At 54.1% G+C, this 16464-nt stretch overlaps 7 protein-coding genes across 7 annotated transcripts; 4 read left to right on the forward strand and 3 right to left on the reverse strand.

The window, feature by feature from the left end:
- Positions 1 to 307: 307 nt before the first annotated feature.
- Positions 308 to 1895, forward strand: CKM354_000555600 (uncharacterized protein; the record flags this gene model as incomplete). The annotated part of the gene is made up of 2 exons (XM_044800833.1): positions 308 to 1038; positions 1097 to 1895. 2 exons carry the CDS (start codon positions 308 to 310, stop codon positions 1893 to 1895), a joined length of 1530 nt encoding a protein of 509 aa, XP_044656768.1.
- A 425-nt stretch (positions 1896 to 2320) lies between these two features.
- Positions 2321 to 3190, forward strand: CKM354_000555700 (uncharacterized protein; the record flags this gene model as incomplete). Its single annotated transcript, XM_044800834.1, has 2 exons — positions 2321 to 2441; positions 2505 to 3190. The coding sequence occupies 2 exons, from the start codon at positions 2321 to 2323 to the stop codon at positions 3188 to 3190; spliced, it is 807 nt and encodes a 268-aa protein (XP_044656769.1).
- Positions 3191 to 4742: 1552 nt separating this feature from the next.
- Positions 4743 to 7173, reverse strand: CKM354_000555800 (uncharacterized protein; the record flags this gene model as incomplete). Its single annotated transcript, XM_044800835.1, has 5 exons — positions 4743 to 5144; positions 5196 to 5641; positions 5716 to 6097; positions 6248 to 6512; positions 6575 to 7173. The coding sequence occupies 5 exons, from the start codon at positions 7171 to 7173 to the stop codon at positions 4743 to 4745; spliced, it is 2094 nt and encodes a 697-aa protein (XP_044656770.1).
- A 1672-nt stretch (positions 7174 to 8845) lies between these two features.
- Positions 8846 to 9545, reverse strand: CKM354_000555900 (uncharacterized protein; the record flags this gene model as incomplete). The annotated part of the gene is made up of 3 exons (XM_044800836.1): positions 8846 to 8965; positions 9021 to 9462; positions 9514 to 9545. 3 exons carry the CDS (start codon positions 9543 to 9545, stop codon positions 8846 to 8848), a joined length of 594 nt encoding a protein of 197 aa, XP_044656771.1.
- A 336-nt stretch (positions 9546 to 9881) lies between these two features.
- On the forward strand, positions 9882 to 11129 carry CKM354_000556000 (uncharacterized protein; the record flags this gene model as incomplete). The annotated part of the gene is made up of 4 exons (XM_044800837.1): positions 9882 to 9992; positions 10081 to 10126; positions 10188 to 11021; positions 11077 to 11129. The coding sequence occupies 4 exons, from the start codon at positions 9882 to 9884 to the stop codon at positions 11127 to 11129; spliced, it is 1044 nt and encodes a 347-aa protein (XP_044656772.1).
- A 770-nt stretch (positions 11130 to 11899) lies between these two features.
- On the reverse strand, positions 11900 to 13411 carry CKM354_000556100 (uncharacterized protein; the record flags this gene model as incomplete). The annotated part of the gene is made up of 2 exons (XM_044800838.1): positions 11900 to 13189; positions 13256 to 13411. 2 exons carry the CDS (start codon positions 13409 to 13411, stop codon positions 11900 to 11902), a joined length of 1446 nt encoding a protein of 481 aa, XP_044656773.1.
- A 455-nt stretch (positions 13412 to 13866) lies between these two features.
- CKM354_000556200 (uncharacterized protein) lies at positions 13867 to 14641 on the forward strand (the record flags this gene model as incomplete). Its single annotated transcript, XM_044800839.1, has 3 exons — positions 13867 to 14129; positions 14230 to 14349; positions 14410 to 14641. 3 exons carry the CDS (start codon positions 13867 to 13869, stop codon positions 14639 to 14641), a joined length of 615 nt encoding a protein of 204 aa, XP_044656774.1.
- Between the last annotated feature and the right edge of the window lie 1823 nt (positions 14642 to 16464).

The raw sequence follows: 16464 nt of genomic DNA on the forward strand, positions 1-16464 counted from the left end.
CCATTCGACATTCCGCCGCCGACAAAGTCACATGTTCTCAAGAAGCGCTTTCGCCAAATGTGGAAGTGCGGCGACTCCGAAAATGGAAGCCCGAAAATCTGATTTATCATTGGTCTTCGCCTTCTTTCTCCCCTGTTTTCTGACCACAAGCCCCTCCACAGTACCACTACGCCAGCGCGGAGAGCGGCAGTATGGTCAGACAGGCGGCTTTTAGCCGACAGCGCAGCATCAATAAGTATTTGGCTATTCGAGATGACACAGCCATCAAAGCATAAGTCCACATTTCTCATATAGCACGGTCTTCATCATGGTTTCTACTCTTCTACCAGCACTTCGTGGCGGCAGGCGAGTTCTGCAGCGAAGCACTAAATTAAACCAGACGGTGCGCGGCGCGGCGGGCACAGCAACACAAAAGCGCGAAGGCGATATATCAGATGCCTTCGCATCACTTTCTGGTCTGCAATTCGAGCCACTCGAGCCACGATTCGCAGATCTCAAGAAGCGCCTGATCGCAGGTCACGAAGAAGCACTATATCATTCCTGGAACCGGCTTCTTGCTTCACTGCGCGAGGAGATTCCCATAATCGCCGAACAAAGATCCAAAATTGTCCCAGAGATCGACTTCAAAGACATCGACAATGCCAGCGAAAACTTCAAATCCGAACACAGAAAGCGCGGAGTGGCAGTGATTCGCAACGTGATACCAGAGCAAGAAGCTTTAGACCTCAAGACTGGGTTGAAGCAGTATCTCGCTGCGAACCCAGAGACGAAGGCATTCCCTGCAGATAATCCTCAGGTGTATGAATTGTACTGGAGTCCTTCGCAGATTAAAGCTCGATCGCATCCAAATTTGATCAAGGCACAGCGCTTCTTGACGGAATTTTGGCATTCGAAAGATCCCAATGCTGCGATCTCATCAAGTCATCCTATGATATATGCGGATCGGCTGCGAATGCGCTTGCCTGGAGATGCCAAGTTTGCTCTTGGTCCTCACGTTGATGGAGGTTCGTGTGAGAGGTGGGAGGAAGAGGGTTATGGGTGAGTTGCAATGAGCTCAATTCCAGCTTATCTGCACGCATTTGCTAACAAATGGCAGGCGAGGACACGTCTACGACAAAATCTTCCAAGGAAAATGGGAAGAATATGATCCTTGGGAGTCAAGCTCGCGTCTGCCTGTGGTTGCCGATCTTTACCAAGGAGTTGGTGCCTGCTCTATGTTCCGCATGTTCCAGGGCTGGCTATCACTCAGCTCTACTGGGCCATATGAGGGAACATTACTGGTCAATCCACTCCTCAGCAGAGCCACTGCTTACTATTTGCTTCGCCCATTCTTCTCACCAAAGCGAGCTGCTCAGGACCCCACTGCCGAGAATTACGAGGAGGCATTCCTGACCGCAGACAACTGGTCTTTGAGCACCGAGCAAGACTCGTGGCTGCAGGGAGCATCGAAAGGCCACGGACAGGAGTTGAGTCATCAATTGCACCCCCATTTGAACCTGCCCAGCTCCATGGTCCACGTGCCAAAGGTCAACCCTGGAGACTACGTCTCCTGGCACTGCGACACCATCCACGCTGTCGACAAAGTCCACGCAGGCAAATCAGATTCCAGCGTACTTTACATCCCAGCCTGCCCACTGACCGCGTCCAACGCCAAATTTGTCGCAAGACAGCGTGAAGCCTTCCTCAGTGGTGCGCCATGCCCAGACTTTGGTGGAGGTGTTGGTGAAAGTCAGCATGTTGGACGTCCAGGCGTTGGAGATGTGGAAAAGGTCAATCCTGTGGAAGGCATGCGAGCATTTGGTCTTCGCGCCTGGAATCCTACTGAGCCTGGCCTTTCGGAAGGACAAAAGACTGTTATGAAGGAGGCGAACAAGATCTTGGGTTTCGAGTCTTGAGCTTGGAGCCTGCAGGTCATCATATATAAATTGTCGTGTTCACTTCTGTTTCGGCATTGTTAAGGTAATTGTAGCGTGCATCATATTCATCTGGGGCGTGCAAAGCTTGTGCTCGCTAGCAGAAAAAGCAATCGTGGTATCAGCGTCGCAGACGAGGTTTCATTCATTGTTAGAGCACGATGAACCAAATGATTCTCGAATACGTGTACACATCTTTGGGGTTTCTACTTCCAATGCTGCAGCTCGTCGCTGCCCCATAATCAGGCAACCCTTGTCGTGGTGACGTATGGCGACCCTCTGATGTTCTGGAGCTGTCGCGAAGCTTCTGGGAATCGACATTGAAATGGAACACAACCAGATCCAGATGGAGCAGAACGAAAACCCGCACAAGCTGTTGAGCTGAAGCAAAGAACAAACAAATCACAATGGCCGATATCACTCATCTGTTTGGAGGATGCAGTTGCGAGCGAAACCAATTCGTGATCAGCATTCCAAGAGCTGCCAGACATGAAGCACAAGTCTTTTTTGACAACTCAAGTGCAAGCAGTATGTCTCCCAGCAAGCTCTTAATCGTCGATACAGCAGTAACTGACTGATACTTTCTGCTAGGAAGAGCTCACGCAGCGCCCGTCGTAGCTTTTTTGCGAGTCCCATTGGACTTCTACCAGTCAGCGACCTACGCCCATTTCGACAACGAATCTCACAATTCGATCAAAAGAACCTACAACACCCCAGCGACCCGACCCGGCCTCCCTCCGACCCGAAGGCAATTCTGCGGGTTTTGCGGCACGAACCTGACAGCGTGGAACGAAGCACTGCACAGCAGTAGAGAGCATGGAGCCAACAACAGCTCGGATTACCTGGACGTCACATTGGGCTCGCTATTCAACGAGAGTCTGGACAAATTAGAAGCGCTCAGCATCACACCAGGATCAGATTCAGACGAAGAGGAAGGTTCACTCGAAGGCACAGATACAGGACTGAGACGCACTCGGCTGGATGACCGGCAAGCAGGAGCAGCATCACATTCAGAGGGTGTTCCAATCCCCGTACGCACTTCGAGGACGAACCAGCGACTCCATCGTCTCAACGACCGCGGCGTCCCCTATTTCGAAGAAATGATCGAGAATAGCCGGCTAGGACGTATTCGACGACAGGTAGGAGGTCAAACGTCCCGTGATGGCACCAGCAGTGTCCAATGGGAAGTCATTGAGACTGTAATTGGTACCAACGATGATGACGACCCGATTCCGATCGGAGGATCTTCTCCTAAACGCCAGAGACTGGGATCCTAAATTTCGTGAGGATTGATATGTTTCGAAGTCCACGGCCGCTTGCACAGTTGTGGCAATGCGCGGCAGCAATGTTGTTTAGAGCACGGCGTAAAAGCGATCGGCGATGTAAGTAATCATGTAGAAGCATATCACGCAAGGCAGTTCCCCTGATTTGAGATGAGACTCTATGTACATTTTCCCACCATCCTTCTCTTTCTATGCCCGCTCTTCCCCTCCCCTCCTCACATGTTCCTGAAGCCTTTCATAGCGCGCAGAAAGAGCAGCAAACCGTGTCGAAGGGCCACTCTAAGCGAACCCTCAGCTCAGCATGGTACAGTTTATCAGCGGTGGCTGGTCAGCAACAATGCCAAACAATTTCCCTAATTCCGAGTAAACTTCACTGTCTTTTTGCTTCGCTCCGGTCCAGATAGTGTCGCAGAGACCAGTTGGAAGTACATTATGCAACGTCACCCGTCTGTCTCGGATCAAGAATGAACGTACTGTTCGTTCCCGTACAGATACCCTTTTTCACTAGCAGCGAGCAGCGCAAGAGAAAAACCCTCCCTGGCGCTGGCCTGAGTGCAAATTCGTGACCAGAGATCCGAACAAAGAGGACAGGAAACATGATCAATGCTCACATGAGACGATGAAATCTCTGATCCTTTCTCGACCCTATCAAAAATACAAATATACCCACCCAGCTCTCCCTCTCCGCTCAAAGGCGAGAGAGAAGGAAAAAAAAAAACGATGCTCAGAGACGTAGGTAGCGTCGATCATCAACAGACAACACAAAAGCACAAGCGAGCAGCGAAAACCACCGACCAGCCGAATAGATACAAGTCCTCGAACATAGGGCAGATAGACAGAGCGCAAAGTCCTCTGCCTCTCTGCACCACCAATCCGACAACAGCAGCAAGCAGGCCATTTGGTATTCCTTTTCTCTCTCGAGATACACACAAAACTCCGCATTCGCATTGTTGGCCGTCTCCATTAGCGAGTGATGATATATTCAAAAACAGGGACTCTTTCTTTGCAAGCACACAAAATATTCAACAAGGATTTGTTTCCCACCAATGCGCCGCTATTTCTTCCGCTTGCTTACAAGGCAATATATGAACACAGAGTAATCGTTTGGCTGATTGGTCGGGTCTGATGTAATCCGTTGGCTCTGGGTAGCCGCGCAAGGAAGCAGTAGCGATGACGTAGTTCCGGAACGACGAACGCCTGCTCTCGGGGTATCGATATCAAAAGGAGAGAGAAGTCGTAGTTCTCCGGATTGGTTTGGTGTAGGTAGAGTCGAGAAGACTGTCCAGGTCCCGCGCCATGTGGCCACAATGATGAGCTTGCTGGTGAGCTAAGGGCTTGCGCCTTGTATGTCGCAGTGCACCTGCCCACCACGCTAGACGAATCAGCCGCACGAAGGCATGAGGTACTGCAGACTTCATGTTGATGCGCCGTTCGTGTCGAGCGGCCTCTCGGTGGGGCTCAGCTCGGGACCCATTGTGGTGATGTACATGGTCGTCCATTTGAACAATTCTCGTAGCAGTACAGCGGAGACAGGACGGCTCCTTGTCTAGTTGAGCCCGTCCGTTTCTATGCCACCATCGCCGAATGCAAAGTTGGCATCGAATCCAAGGCCATTGTCTTCAGCGGTATTATTCAGGAAGCTGTCAAAGTCGAAGTTGTCGAGTACATCGCCGGAGTCCAAGTTGGCGAAGTCCATGCCGCTGAACTGGTCGGCGCCATCGAGAGCACCGAACGGTGCATTGTTCATGTCCGGAACGCCGCCTTGCACGTTATTCTGCTGCGGGCCGTTACTCTGAGGTGGACCTTGGCCAGGTGCTCCGTTCTGCATGGGCAAGTTCTTGTTGTTGCCAAACGCCTGCGCGTTGCTAGGTGTGACCGGTGGCGGTGGTGTTGGTGTTGGTGCATTCTCACTTTGAGCATCCGCGCCTCCCTTCTTCGCAGCAGGACCCTGGAACTGCATTAGCTTTTGAAGATCATTTTTTGGAACGACACGTCTTACCTTCTTATTGTCTGCAGCCTTCTTCGCCCCAGGCTTCGGCTTGTTCGCTTGATTGGGCGTCGGTGGTGCGGCTTGCTGTGCAGGACTACTTGGCTGTGTGCCGGATTGCGGTTGGTTCCCAGGAGCCGGAGGCGGCGGCATGTTGTTCGGTCGTGGTGTCATATTCGGCGGTTGCCCTGGCGGCCCTTGCTGACCTGGTTGTTGACCAGCCATCATCTGTCCTTGCTGACCTGGTGGACCTCCTGGATACATCTGTCCGTTCTGCATCATGCCTTGTTGCTGCTGTCTCATGATTTCCATCTGCTGTGGTGTCATTTGTTGTCCAGTCATCGGATGCGATGATGGAGCGCGCTGCAGGGGTTGACCATTCTGTCCTACTATCATCATTCCTTGGCGCATCTGCGGATTATTAGGGTCCATCATGCCAGGCTGTGGCGAACCTCGTCCTGCAACATCGATCAGTCAGTCTATCCTGCATCAAGTACATCGACGTCTAAAGCATCGTGCTCGCACGACTTACCTCCATTAGGCCCTGGAACCCCTGTCGGATGAGCCATGCTGTCTTGCTCTTGTCGAGCCATGAGCAGCCGTTTCTTGTTCTGCTGCTCCAACAGCATCAGCTGCATTTGATAGTCCTGCAATGCATGATTGCCGTTGTTGGCTTGGCCTTGTTGACCAGCGGCAGGCGTGGCACCGTTTTGGCCTGGTATGCCCATTCGCTGGTTGTACTGGAAGTCGCCGCCTGCGTTGCCTTCCATGGCTTGCTGGGCCATGGGGCTCGACTGTGCGCCGCCGGGGCCCATGGCGGGATTTTGAGGCATGCCCTTGTTGCCGTTAGAACTTGATCTTTGTATGGCAGTCTGCATTTGCGCCTGCATAGCAGCCGAGTAGGCCTCGACAGACTTTTGTTGGACGTTAGTAGGTTGCATGGACATCCTCTGCAGTTGTTGGGGGGACATGTCGGTGGGATCGAGATTGCTGCGAGCAATAATCTCTTGTGTTTCTGCGGAAAGGGGCGTCGACTGGGGTGGGAAGTTGAGAGGAGGACCGACCTGATTTGCGCCTTGCATCTGACCTGGCTGAGCAGCTCGTGCCTGGTTCATCGCTTGCTGCTGCTGCTGTTGCTGCTGCATATTGCCTTCGAGGCGCTGGCGCTTCGGCGATGGGGCCTCGCCGCCACCACCGGTGTTTGGAGAGCCGGATCGAGGGTCACTCATATTCATCTGAGACCCTTGCCGTTCCATCTGAGTGCCACCTTGAGCATTTCCTTGTTGCAATTGTCGCTGTTTTTGCATGGCTTGTATCTGCTGCTGGGTCCTGCGTCTGTGTCAGTACGAGCCACGAAGAGAATACGATATTGCGGGCATCCTGCAACTCACATTCCGTTCACATTATTTCCCATGGCTGCCTTTCGCAGATCATTGTTCGCCATGCCGTTCATTGTGTTGTACTGCTGCTGTTGTTGCCGCATCGCGTTGGGGTCCATGCCGTTAACGGCATTTACGCGTGTCTTCATGTTGTTACGCTGCTGGCCAACGTAATTCAGCGTAGTGGGCTTTCCTCGATGGCGATTTCCCTGATAGAGCTCCCAGAATTGGCACCACCAGTCTTGCAAAAATGGGCTGTCTTCGCTCGACAGGGCCGAGGGCGCGGGCAAATCGTTCGGCCGTTTCTGGATGCCGACATGTTCCTTGCTGTCCACGTCCATAGAGCCATCGATACCGTTGGCTTGGTTTTGTCGCTGGTTGGGCGACTGCTTGACATCGGAGGTCTCAATTTCCATCTTCTGCGAAAAGACGCGCGCGACCTCGTATTGCTGCTGACATAATAGGTAGTCGTAGATGGCAGTATTGAGCTTCTTGATGATGGCGTCGGGCGTGTAGTTGGCGGTGGGCGTGCCAGCGTTCGCAGGCTGACCCACGGGGCCGCCCACAGGACCGCCTATGCCACTCATTTGCATCTGGTGCTGCTGGCTCATGCTGCAGCTGCGTCGGCGACGCGATCAGTAGCGGAGGGCGACGTCTTGTCGGCCGCAGGCGCGTTGCTTGTTTCGGTAGGGGTGCGGAGGCGGGGACGAGTGCGGCAGAGGGTGTCGCAGCGCGTGTCGCGCAGCAGCGGCGGCGCGCGACTCTCACTCGGTGGTGGTCGTTGGGGGTGCGGTCAAGCGCGCGGCTTCCAGTCCACGAGGGCGCGCGACGGCGAGGGCGATGAATAGTAGCGAGGTTGGGGCAGCTCGGACGTGGGATTTCTGGCCGGTCGGTCGCACACACGGTCGAGGGCGGTCGGCGGACTCGGGCTCTGGCGGAGGCGCGCTCCGCTGGCTGGGCGGTGGAGGTTGGGGGGCGTGTGCGATGCTGCTGGGCCTGTTCCTGTCGCTCAAATGCTCCGGCTGGAGGAAGATGGACGGGTGTGTGATCGCCCACGACACTTCGGCTGGCGGGCTGGTCCAAGCCACGGCTCCCGCCCGTGCTCAAACCACGCGCGACGAACTTCTGGCTTTTCGCGCGCAAAACACGAGCAGCGCGGTGGGCAGCGGTCGCCGAAGCGTGCAGACGGTGGATGGAGAGCGCAGGCCGCGGCACGTTCGGGTGGAAAGCGATGGGACGGGTTGGGGAGGGAGCAGTTGGAGAGGGCGAGGTGCAAAGCGGTGCAGTGTGGTGGCAGTCAGGTGGGAAAGATGAGATGCACAGCTTCCTCCCGCCGCCAGACACAGACCCCTTTCGAGGACAGCTCTCTCTGCGCTGCACTCGCCCTTCCGCCCATGTACGTGATGACTTGGGCTATTCTTTCTCGCCTATACGATGCAACTGCTCTCACGCGTGTTGGTATACATTTACTGCAAAGCGCTGAAAGACCACTTGGCGAGTCTGCCCCGGCCGCGAGCACAGGATTCATGCGACGGGCGGGTGATAGGCCAGCAAGCCCGAAGAATAACAGGGCTCCCTCCCCTCGGGTGCTGAATTGCAGCCCGATGCTGGAAACCCGCCGCAATGTTCAGTGGCGAGTCCTTCATCATTCCAATGCGCGTATCTAGGTTCCGGTCTGCTAAAATTCGCCTGTGTCGCATACACACCGGAGAGCGGATGGAAAAGTATATCTTCTTGATGCCGTTGCAGTGCCGGCTTCCTCCCGCCCCAGCACGTGGGCTTGGGAAAATGTGGGATCAAGGGATCGTGAGCGCGTCCCAAGAATCTGGGAAGCGGTGACCTTTCGACGCCTGGCGCACGCACTAACACACCCATGATGGTTTGAGTGCGGCTACGTGCCTATCTCCCATATGCGACCGCTGTGTGCTGCATTCTCAACCGTCTGCTGTACCACCGACCGCGGGCTGTAACCCCAAATTGGGCGCGGGCTGCATTCAGCGCGACCTTTCACTCTCACACTCGTCTTGTGCTCGTGCACTTCGCAAGTGGAGGGCCTTCTATGGAACATGTATTACACATTGAGCATGCGTGCCTCTGCGGACTGTTGCGTCAAGATCCCCAGTTCTGCGATCGTGTACTGAGCGCAACGCTCGACCGTAGACTCAGAATCTCACTGTCTGTGGCGAGCTCTCAAGTCCAGTGCGCCATATGGTGCAGCCATGCAGAATACAATGAGCTTGACTTCTACAAGCATCGCGGAGAGTGCGAGGAGATGTGCCCCAATCACTCGTCGTCCGGAGGCAACTCGTCCTCGATATACCGTATGAGCGTGACCCGCATCTCAGTCGTGTCGTTTCCTCTCAGCACATCGCTCACAAAGTGCGCCTCAACCTGCATTTGCACCTAATCTGACTGTCAGCACCTGCATCAGGACGGAAGAATATGTGTCTCAACCTACCATTTCCAGCGCGCCTCGTATCACACCACACAGAATGTTGCTATACCACAACTCATCTTGAGCCCTTCCATCATCTGGCAATTCCACAAAATCTGCCAGCGGATTCTCCTCGAACACCAATCCGAAGCCCTTGCCATCTGCCGTCCATTCCGTTACTGTGGGTGTAATGTTCATGAAGATCTTGAAGCCGACTTTGCTGATGATCTCTGCCGTCTCTTTGAAATTGCTGCAGCTACCAGTATTGCTCTTCGCCAAAAAGTCCTCGATCAATCGCTGTCCAATGTTGAATCCCATGCGGTCCAGTTCGGCGTTGACTGCGCCATAGTCTGTTTGCGCTGAAGTGTTTGGCAGTAGGAGATCGCGGCACAGTTGGGCAACGATAGTGCCGTAGGTCAAAGTGACGACTTCGGCGTTGACCTTTTCGACGCGAGACTTCCATACTCTGGGTAGTATGTTAGCAATGTCTCGCGATCATGTGCAAGTGTGTACGCACTGGTCGCCGAGGCGGGCTGCTTTGGACGTCATGGCAAGAGGATAAAGAGTCGCGTGCGATGGGACACGCGCGTCAATCAAAGCTTCACCGCATTGCTCTCTGGACTGCGACTTGTGTGGACTCCCGCTGTGCGCCTGAAGTCGGAATAGAGTAGTTGGATGGCATGTGGGGAGGTCGAACTGTGGGAAAGTGCGGCTTGTGCGCAAGCTAGCGCGGTGGAGATCTTTGGAAAGTGAAGTCTTTTTTGGACTGCAAGCTTTAAGTTACTGTCGCAAACACTCGCCTACAACGCTGCAAAACCGCGAAGCAGCGCGAATTGACTGGACAGCAAAATCATTGGGAGAGCGGGAAATATCACTCTTGTCAAGATGTCGGGCGAGAAGAGAGCTGCGGACCAGTCATTTGGCAGCACACAGCTGGTCAAGAGGCAGAGATCCAATGGGGACATGAACGGAGCTCTGATACAGAACAATGGCGTGGTGAGTACCTCCACCGGCACTGCTCGCGATCAAAGAATGCTAAAGCGGCATGGAAAGGGAGCACTGGCTGATCGGGATGAATGAGTAGGGACAAGGCGCACAAGGCCTACAAGCACCAGTGATGGAGTTGAGTGGTAAGAGAGCAATACACCATGAACTGCATGGTAAAGAGAGATATGCTGACAGATTTGCTAGGCCACACGGGCGAAGTCTTCGCAGCTCGATTCGATCCCACAGGCGGCCACATCGCATCCGGCTCCATGGACCGCAACATCCTCCTCTGGAATACATCCGGCGAATGCGCGAACTACGGCATCCTCACAGGCCACAAATCCGCCATTCTCGATGTTCACTGGTCGCGCGATAGCCAGGTCATCTACACGGCGAGCGCAGACAAACACGTCGCGAGCTTCAATGTCGAAACAGGAGAGCGAATACGGAGACACGTCGGACACGAAGAAGTTATCAACTGTCTCGACGTGAGCAAAAGAGGCGAAGAATTTCTCGTGAGTGGAAGCGACGATGGCTCGATATCGATATGGGATCCGAGACAAAAAGCTGCGCTGGATTATATTGAGACCGACTTTCCTGTTACGGCTGTGTGTTTGGCTGAGGCAGGAAATGAGCTTTTCAGTGGAGGCATTGATAACGAGATCAAAGTGTGGGATTTGCGTATGAAGAAGACGACGTACGAACTCAAGGGGCATACGGATACGATCACCAGTCTGGCTATTTCTCCAGATCAGCAGAGTTTGCTGTCATACTCGCATGATTCGACGGTGAGGACATGGGATGTCAGGCCTTTTGCACCCGCGGACAGGGCGATTAGGACATTCGACGGGGCGCAAGCTGGGTTAGAGAAGAACCTGATCCGTGCCTGCTGGGATGGAGAGGGTCGTAGAGTGGCTGCTGGAGGTGGCGATGGGACAGTGACCATTTGGAACAGTAAGGATGGGAAGCTGATGCATAAGTTGCCTGGGCACAAGGGCACTGTCAACGATGTGCGAATATCGCCTGATGGATCAATGGGTAAGCTGCCGTTCAATGCTCCGCACATCTATAAACCCACTGACGCTTTTGCTAGTGCTCTCTGCCAGCACAGATCGCAGCTTGCTGCTAGGAGAACTGCCTCGATAGACAGGTCTACAAGTGAAGATTTGAAGCAACTAAAAGCGGCAACACAGTGGACATTTCTCGCTTCCTGCCAACGCAAGCCACGGCATACCGTGTCCTCTGCCAGAAACACGCCTCTGCAGCCACGCAGCACGAGACATGGCGATTGTAGCTTGGCTGCAGTCAGATCTCGCAAAGCGACGTTAAAGCTCCACGCGCGAATAGAGGATACACGAGCCAAGATTCATGTTTCATCGCCTTCGCTCACGCAGAGTGTATCGCTCAACAGAACGCAAGGGAGCCAGACAACCGCGAAGAGCAATGACTATATGATTCGCAGACACTTGAGACGTTTCAACGAGCTAGCAGAACGCATATGTAGGATCTGATTGAACCAGCCATGCCTGCAATTGAGCAACGTCCTCGATACCACCGATCCTCTGTCTTCGTTGTCTGCTATTGATCAGGGTTGGAGACAAAGCAAGAGAGGAATCTCTCGATACCGACTCATCGGTTTCTACGAGCCATTCGTGGGCCGTTCTATGACTTGCCTACGCATGAGTACTGACGAACTCAGGAATGGCTTAGACTCAAACGAAAAGGTGAAGCTCAAAACAATGTGCTAAATATACACAACAAAATCTACATTCGTTCAACAGCGCGCGCTGAGCAGCTCTCGACGAAGATAGACCTCGAGGAGATGTGGTTTCTATGAGATTACACTGTGTTTCTCTTTTTTGTTGCTACACACCACCTCTGATCCCCTCTCAACCCCTTCTGTCATCGCTCCTCGTCTATGACAGATTCCGGCTCATATCGTTGCGGATTCTGTTGTAGTCGAGCAGACCCTCGATTTGTCCAACAGCCGAGACGGCAATATCACGGTCCCACAGCTTCTCCTGTGCGAATCGCATGACGTCCTTGGCTGTGATGGCTCCGACTACTCGCTCGACCTCCTCTGGTGCAAGTCGGCGGCCGGTGGTGATGATTTGTCGTCCAATGTCCTCTGCGACTGCGGTGGTGCCGTCGAGCGAGAGGAGGATAGATGCCTTGAGCTGCTGCTTGGCACGCTCGGTCTCGGCCTCGGTGACGTTGAAAGACAGACGAGACCATTCGCGGAGAGTGAAGTGGACAAGATCGTCAATGCGGGTCACGGCGTCGGTCACAAGGTAGATACCCCAGAGACCAGTGTCGGAGTATGAAGTCGAGAAGGACATGAAAGAGTTGGCGAGCTTGTGGTCGTGGACGAAGGTCGAGAGCTTGGAGCCGAGGTATGGAGAGTTGCCCATGCTGCGGTCCCAGTTTCCAACGATGGCCTGTGTTACGAGCGCAGTGAAGTAATCATCGTCCTTCCAGCTGACACCCTCAACTGCAATGGCGATGTTGGCAGTAGGCAGGGTGTCATCTCGTATCCTGACCTCAGATCCAACAAAGTCTGGCTTTGAGCCCAGACCACGCTGGAAAGCGTTGTTCTGTGCGTTGGGGTTGTATGCTGGAATGTTGGCGAAGTACTTCTCAGCAAGCTGGACCATCTGATCGTGAGGGACACCACCAGCACCGACAAGGACCATGCGGTCGGCAGTGTAGTTGGTCTTGATATAGTTCTCAAGATCGTTGCGCTGGATGCTCAGAATGTTCTCCTTTGGACCCAGGATGGTGCGGCCGAGGGCCTGGTTCTGGAAGGCGGTTGCGTGCAGGTGGTCGAAGACAACCTCCTCCAATTGCTTGTCCACCTCTTCCTGCTCGCGGAGGATGACGTCCCTCTCGCGCTCAATGGCTGAGTTCTCCAGCTTGCTGTTCTGCAGGATATCGGCAAGGATGTCGACGGAGGCGGGCACGTCGCTGTTAAAGCTCTTGGCGTAGTAGACGGTGTTCTCGCGAGATGTGTAGGCGTTGAGGTGTCCACCCATGTTCTCAATCTCGAGCTCCAATTGCGACTGGCTGCGCTTTTGTGTGCCCTTGAAGGCCAAGTGCTCGAGGAAGTGTGCGGTGCCGTTGGTCTTATCCGTCTCTGCGCGCGAGCCGGCGTCAATCCACACGCCGACGGTCGACGTCTGCGCATAGGGAGAGTATTCGGTAGCGATCTATCATGCCCTCATCAGCTCTCCGGTTCCCCTCGCGGTGATGGTCATGTCCAATGGCTGCCTTACCGTGAAGCCGTTGCTCAGCGTGGTCGATTCGGTGGTGGATCCATGGCTAACAGGAGTCGCCAGAGCGCGGCGTGTGATGCTGGGCTTGACGGCATTGATGGCGCGCTGGGCGCGGAGACCCGACTGCAGGCTCAGCGCCAGCCTTCGAGATGCCATGGCCTGTGGTGTGTTGTGGGAGGGGCGGTGGTGGATGCGGTGTTCGCGAGTCTCGACGGCCCAAGTGAAAGCTCGCTCATGTTTTCTCGGGAAGGACCGCAATGCTGACCTCAAAGCTGAGACCCGCGATCCAACAAGCACTGGTACTACAGTCCACTTTGCGAGTATGCATACAAGACGACAACACAGTCTACACATATAGCAATCTCTACATGATGGTTCCTCTAGACTAGCTCATACTGACACTGCCATGCCATGGCTGCGAGACATCTCGTAGCTATCGAACACAACTCCTGCCAAAAGTCGTCCTCGCCTTCAGCAGCCAGTCACGGGGCAGGGAATTTGGATGAGCCTCGGGCATAATCGCCGGCAATAGCAGAGCGCATCCTTGACGACATTCCACCTGCACACGACGAACGTCCGTCTGCTCTTCCACCAGCTCCACCACCGCAGTCATGGCCTCCGCATTGCGACCCGCGCTCCTTCGCCAGGCTCAGGCCGCTTCCATGCAGCGCGCATCCTCGTCCATCATCGCCAGCCTGCGAGCGAGCCAGCAAACACCATTGACCACGCGAGTCGCGCGGTCTGCTTTCCAGACCTCTGCCGCACGAAAGATCCTCCCTCCTCTTCCACAAGTCGTCCGAGGAGGCGTGAACGACCCTGCGCCTGTTCCAGACCCACACCCGACCCATGGAAGCTATCACTGGACAATGGAGAGGTACGCATGGACTGGTGCACATGGAGAACATGGAGAACATGTTCAGAAAATATGAAATGAGTCGTTGGCAAGAAAACATACTAAAACGAGTGCTGTACAGAGCCATCTCGATCGGCCTCGTTCCCTTGACAGTCATGCCATTCGCAGTCGGCTCGCTAAACCCAATCTTGGACGGTACCTTGATCGGTCTGACCATTTTGCACACATATATTGGATTCGGGTAAGCTAGCCTCTGTCGAGATACCGGTTGTCAGTACATGACTGATGTCTTCTTCTCTAGCGCTGCGATAACAGATTACTTCCCAACATGGCGTGTACCAAAGACCCGCAAGATCTTCGACTGGCTCAATGTTCTGATGGTCTTCGTTGTTGGCTGGGGATACTATGAATTCGAGACGAATGACGTTGGTCTGACTGAGGGCATCAAGAGGATCTGGAAGGCGGGTGCTGACGCCAGGGATGCGGAAGCCCAGCTCGAGAAGAAGGCAGGCGGCCCTCTTGACCGACTTTAAATGGATGCAAAGGGTGTCAGACGTGGAGTGAGCGTAGATCTGGTGTGAAGCCTGCGAGAATGCAGAAAGCTGTAAGGGAAGCGAATTTCACGAAGCTTCATGTGTACCTATACAAGACTCGGATTAAGCAGATACATGGCCAATGCGCAACTGTGAAACACAGGCCTTTTCTTTGTTGGGCCCCGAAAACTAGTCAGATGCTCACGGCGCCAGCACGAAGGACCGAGACCAAGTGGATCCAGCGCTTGCATCATCAACAAGAACAAGTCCCCAATAACTCTATGACTTGTCAATTTGGACGTGCACACTCAACTACTAAGAACGGGTCGAAGCGAACAGTCACTCATATGTGATGTGGAACATCGCGAGACGGCACTCTCACATCACCACCTACATCCGCGCAATCGGCAACGCCCCTAACCTGCACCATGCCCGATCGGATGAGCAGAGTTGTCGACGTCAACGACATCTGCACCAGAACGCTGCAAGCAAGCAAATAGCGGCCGAGAGGTCGATCCCAACATCCTTTGTCTAGAACAATAGCCTTGTCCTTGCAGAAAAGGCTTAGATGAGTACCGTTTTCCGCCTCCCTTTGTCTTATGCGAAGAGCGACCTTTCCCCCTCACATGTGGCGAAAAAGGTTCGATATTGTTTCGTCGGAATTTGCTACTGGTGCAAACAAAGCTGACACGATAGCACTAATGCATGCCGTGGTGGAGCTTTGTGCATCTCAACCTCGATACCTCGTACAACCGGAACAATGTTATTGTGCTTTTACATATATCGGACGATGGCCAACTCAACACAGCGCAATTCCTCGGCGCAACCTGCGGAAGAGTACAAGAGCCAGCGGAGAGCACTAAGAATCGTTGAGTCTTTCTATTATCAGTTCTTCATCTCTTCTGCTCAACGTGGGTCATCTGGTGCTGGCATTAGATCGGAAACCTTAGAGCTACGAGCGGAAATCTGAAAAGAAGAGAAATACCAAACGAGTGAACGCTAAACACTTTGACAGAACCAAGTTGTGAGATGTCTACACATCGCAGACTCGCTCTCGCGAACCTGCGCATTTCGACTTCATCATTACCGCCGCCGGACTCTCCTAGCCCGATTATGGCTTCGTCGCTTTGGCGGCGCCGCCATGCGGTCTCCACCCATCTGCGGGGAGCCTTGAGAGACCTCGTCTCTCCTGCAAGCAGCGTATACTCGGAGCACTCCGCCCAAGCTGCCATTGTGCCTCCCACGCGCGGCACGTTTCTCGGCGCAGTTGACGAAGTGACAACCAGCAATATCGGCAACAACGAGCAGGGTCCAGAAGAACATCACGGAAACGTCGAGCCGGCATCAAAACGCTGCTCACGATTTCAGCATAGAGTGCAAGCACTCAAAGCTCTCACTCGCCACGCGAGTCCTATCTCCGCGTCCGCATCGCCTCTGTCACCATCATCAGGATCTCCAACAAGATGGTCATTCTACCCGCGCACCTCGATGGTCGACCCGCTTCCCCCTCCCAGCTTGAGGCCAGGCACCAGTCCCCCCAACATCAACGACTCCCGTTTTCGAGCGCGCAGTCCAGGCGGCGCGCTTAATTCCTCCCCACTAAGCACTCTAGAACGCCGCTCCAATCTCAAAATGAAGCGTCATAATCGCAGAACAGTGGTTTTGGACGGTGAACTGCATTGCGCGCCTTGTAGCCCTCTCTCCCCGCTTTTCCGCCCTTACACTGCTGTGCAGCCACCGCCTCTGTCGCCGGGATTTAACTCCTTGCGCGTAGGAGAGGAATTCGGCATGTCGCAAGATGTTCGGCAAGCGATTGAGCATAT

This window comes from Cercospora kikuchii, assembly GCF_019650295.1.
Source record: "Cercospora kikuchii DNA, contig_00003, whole genome shotgun sequence".
Classification (NCBI taxonomy): domain Eukaryota; kingdom Fungi; phylum Ascomycota; class Dothideomycetes; order Mycosphaerellales; family Mycosphaerellaceae; genus Cercospora; species Cercospora kikuchii.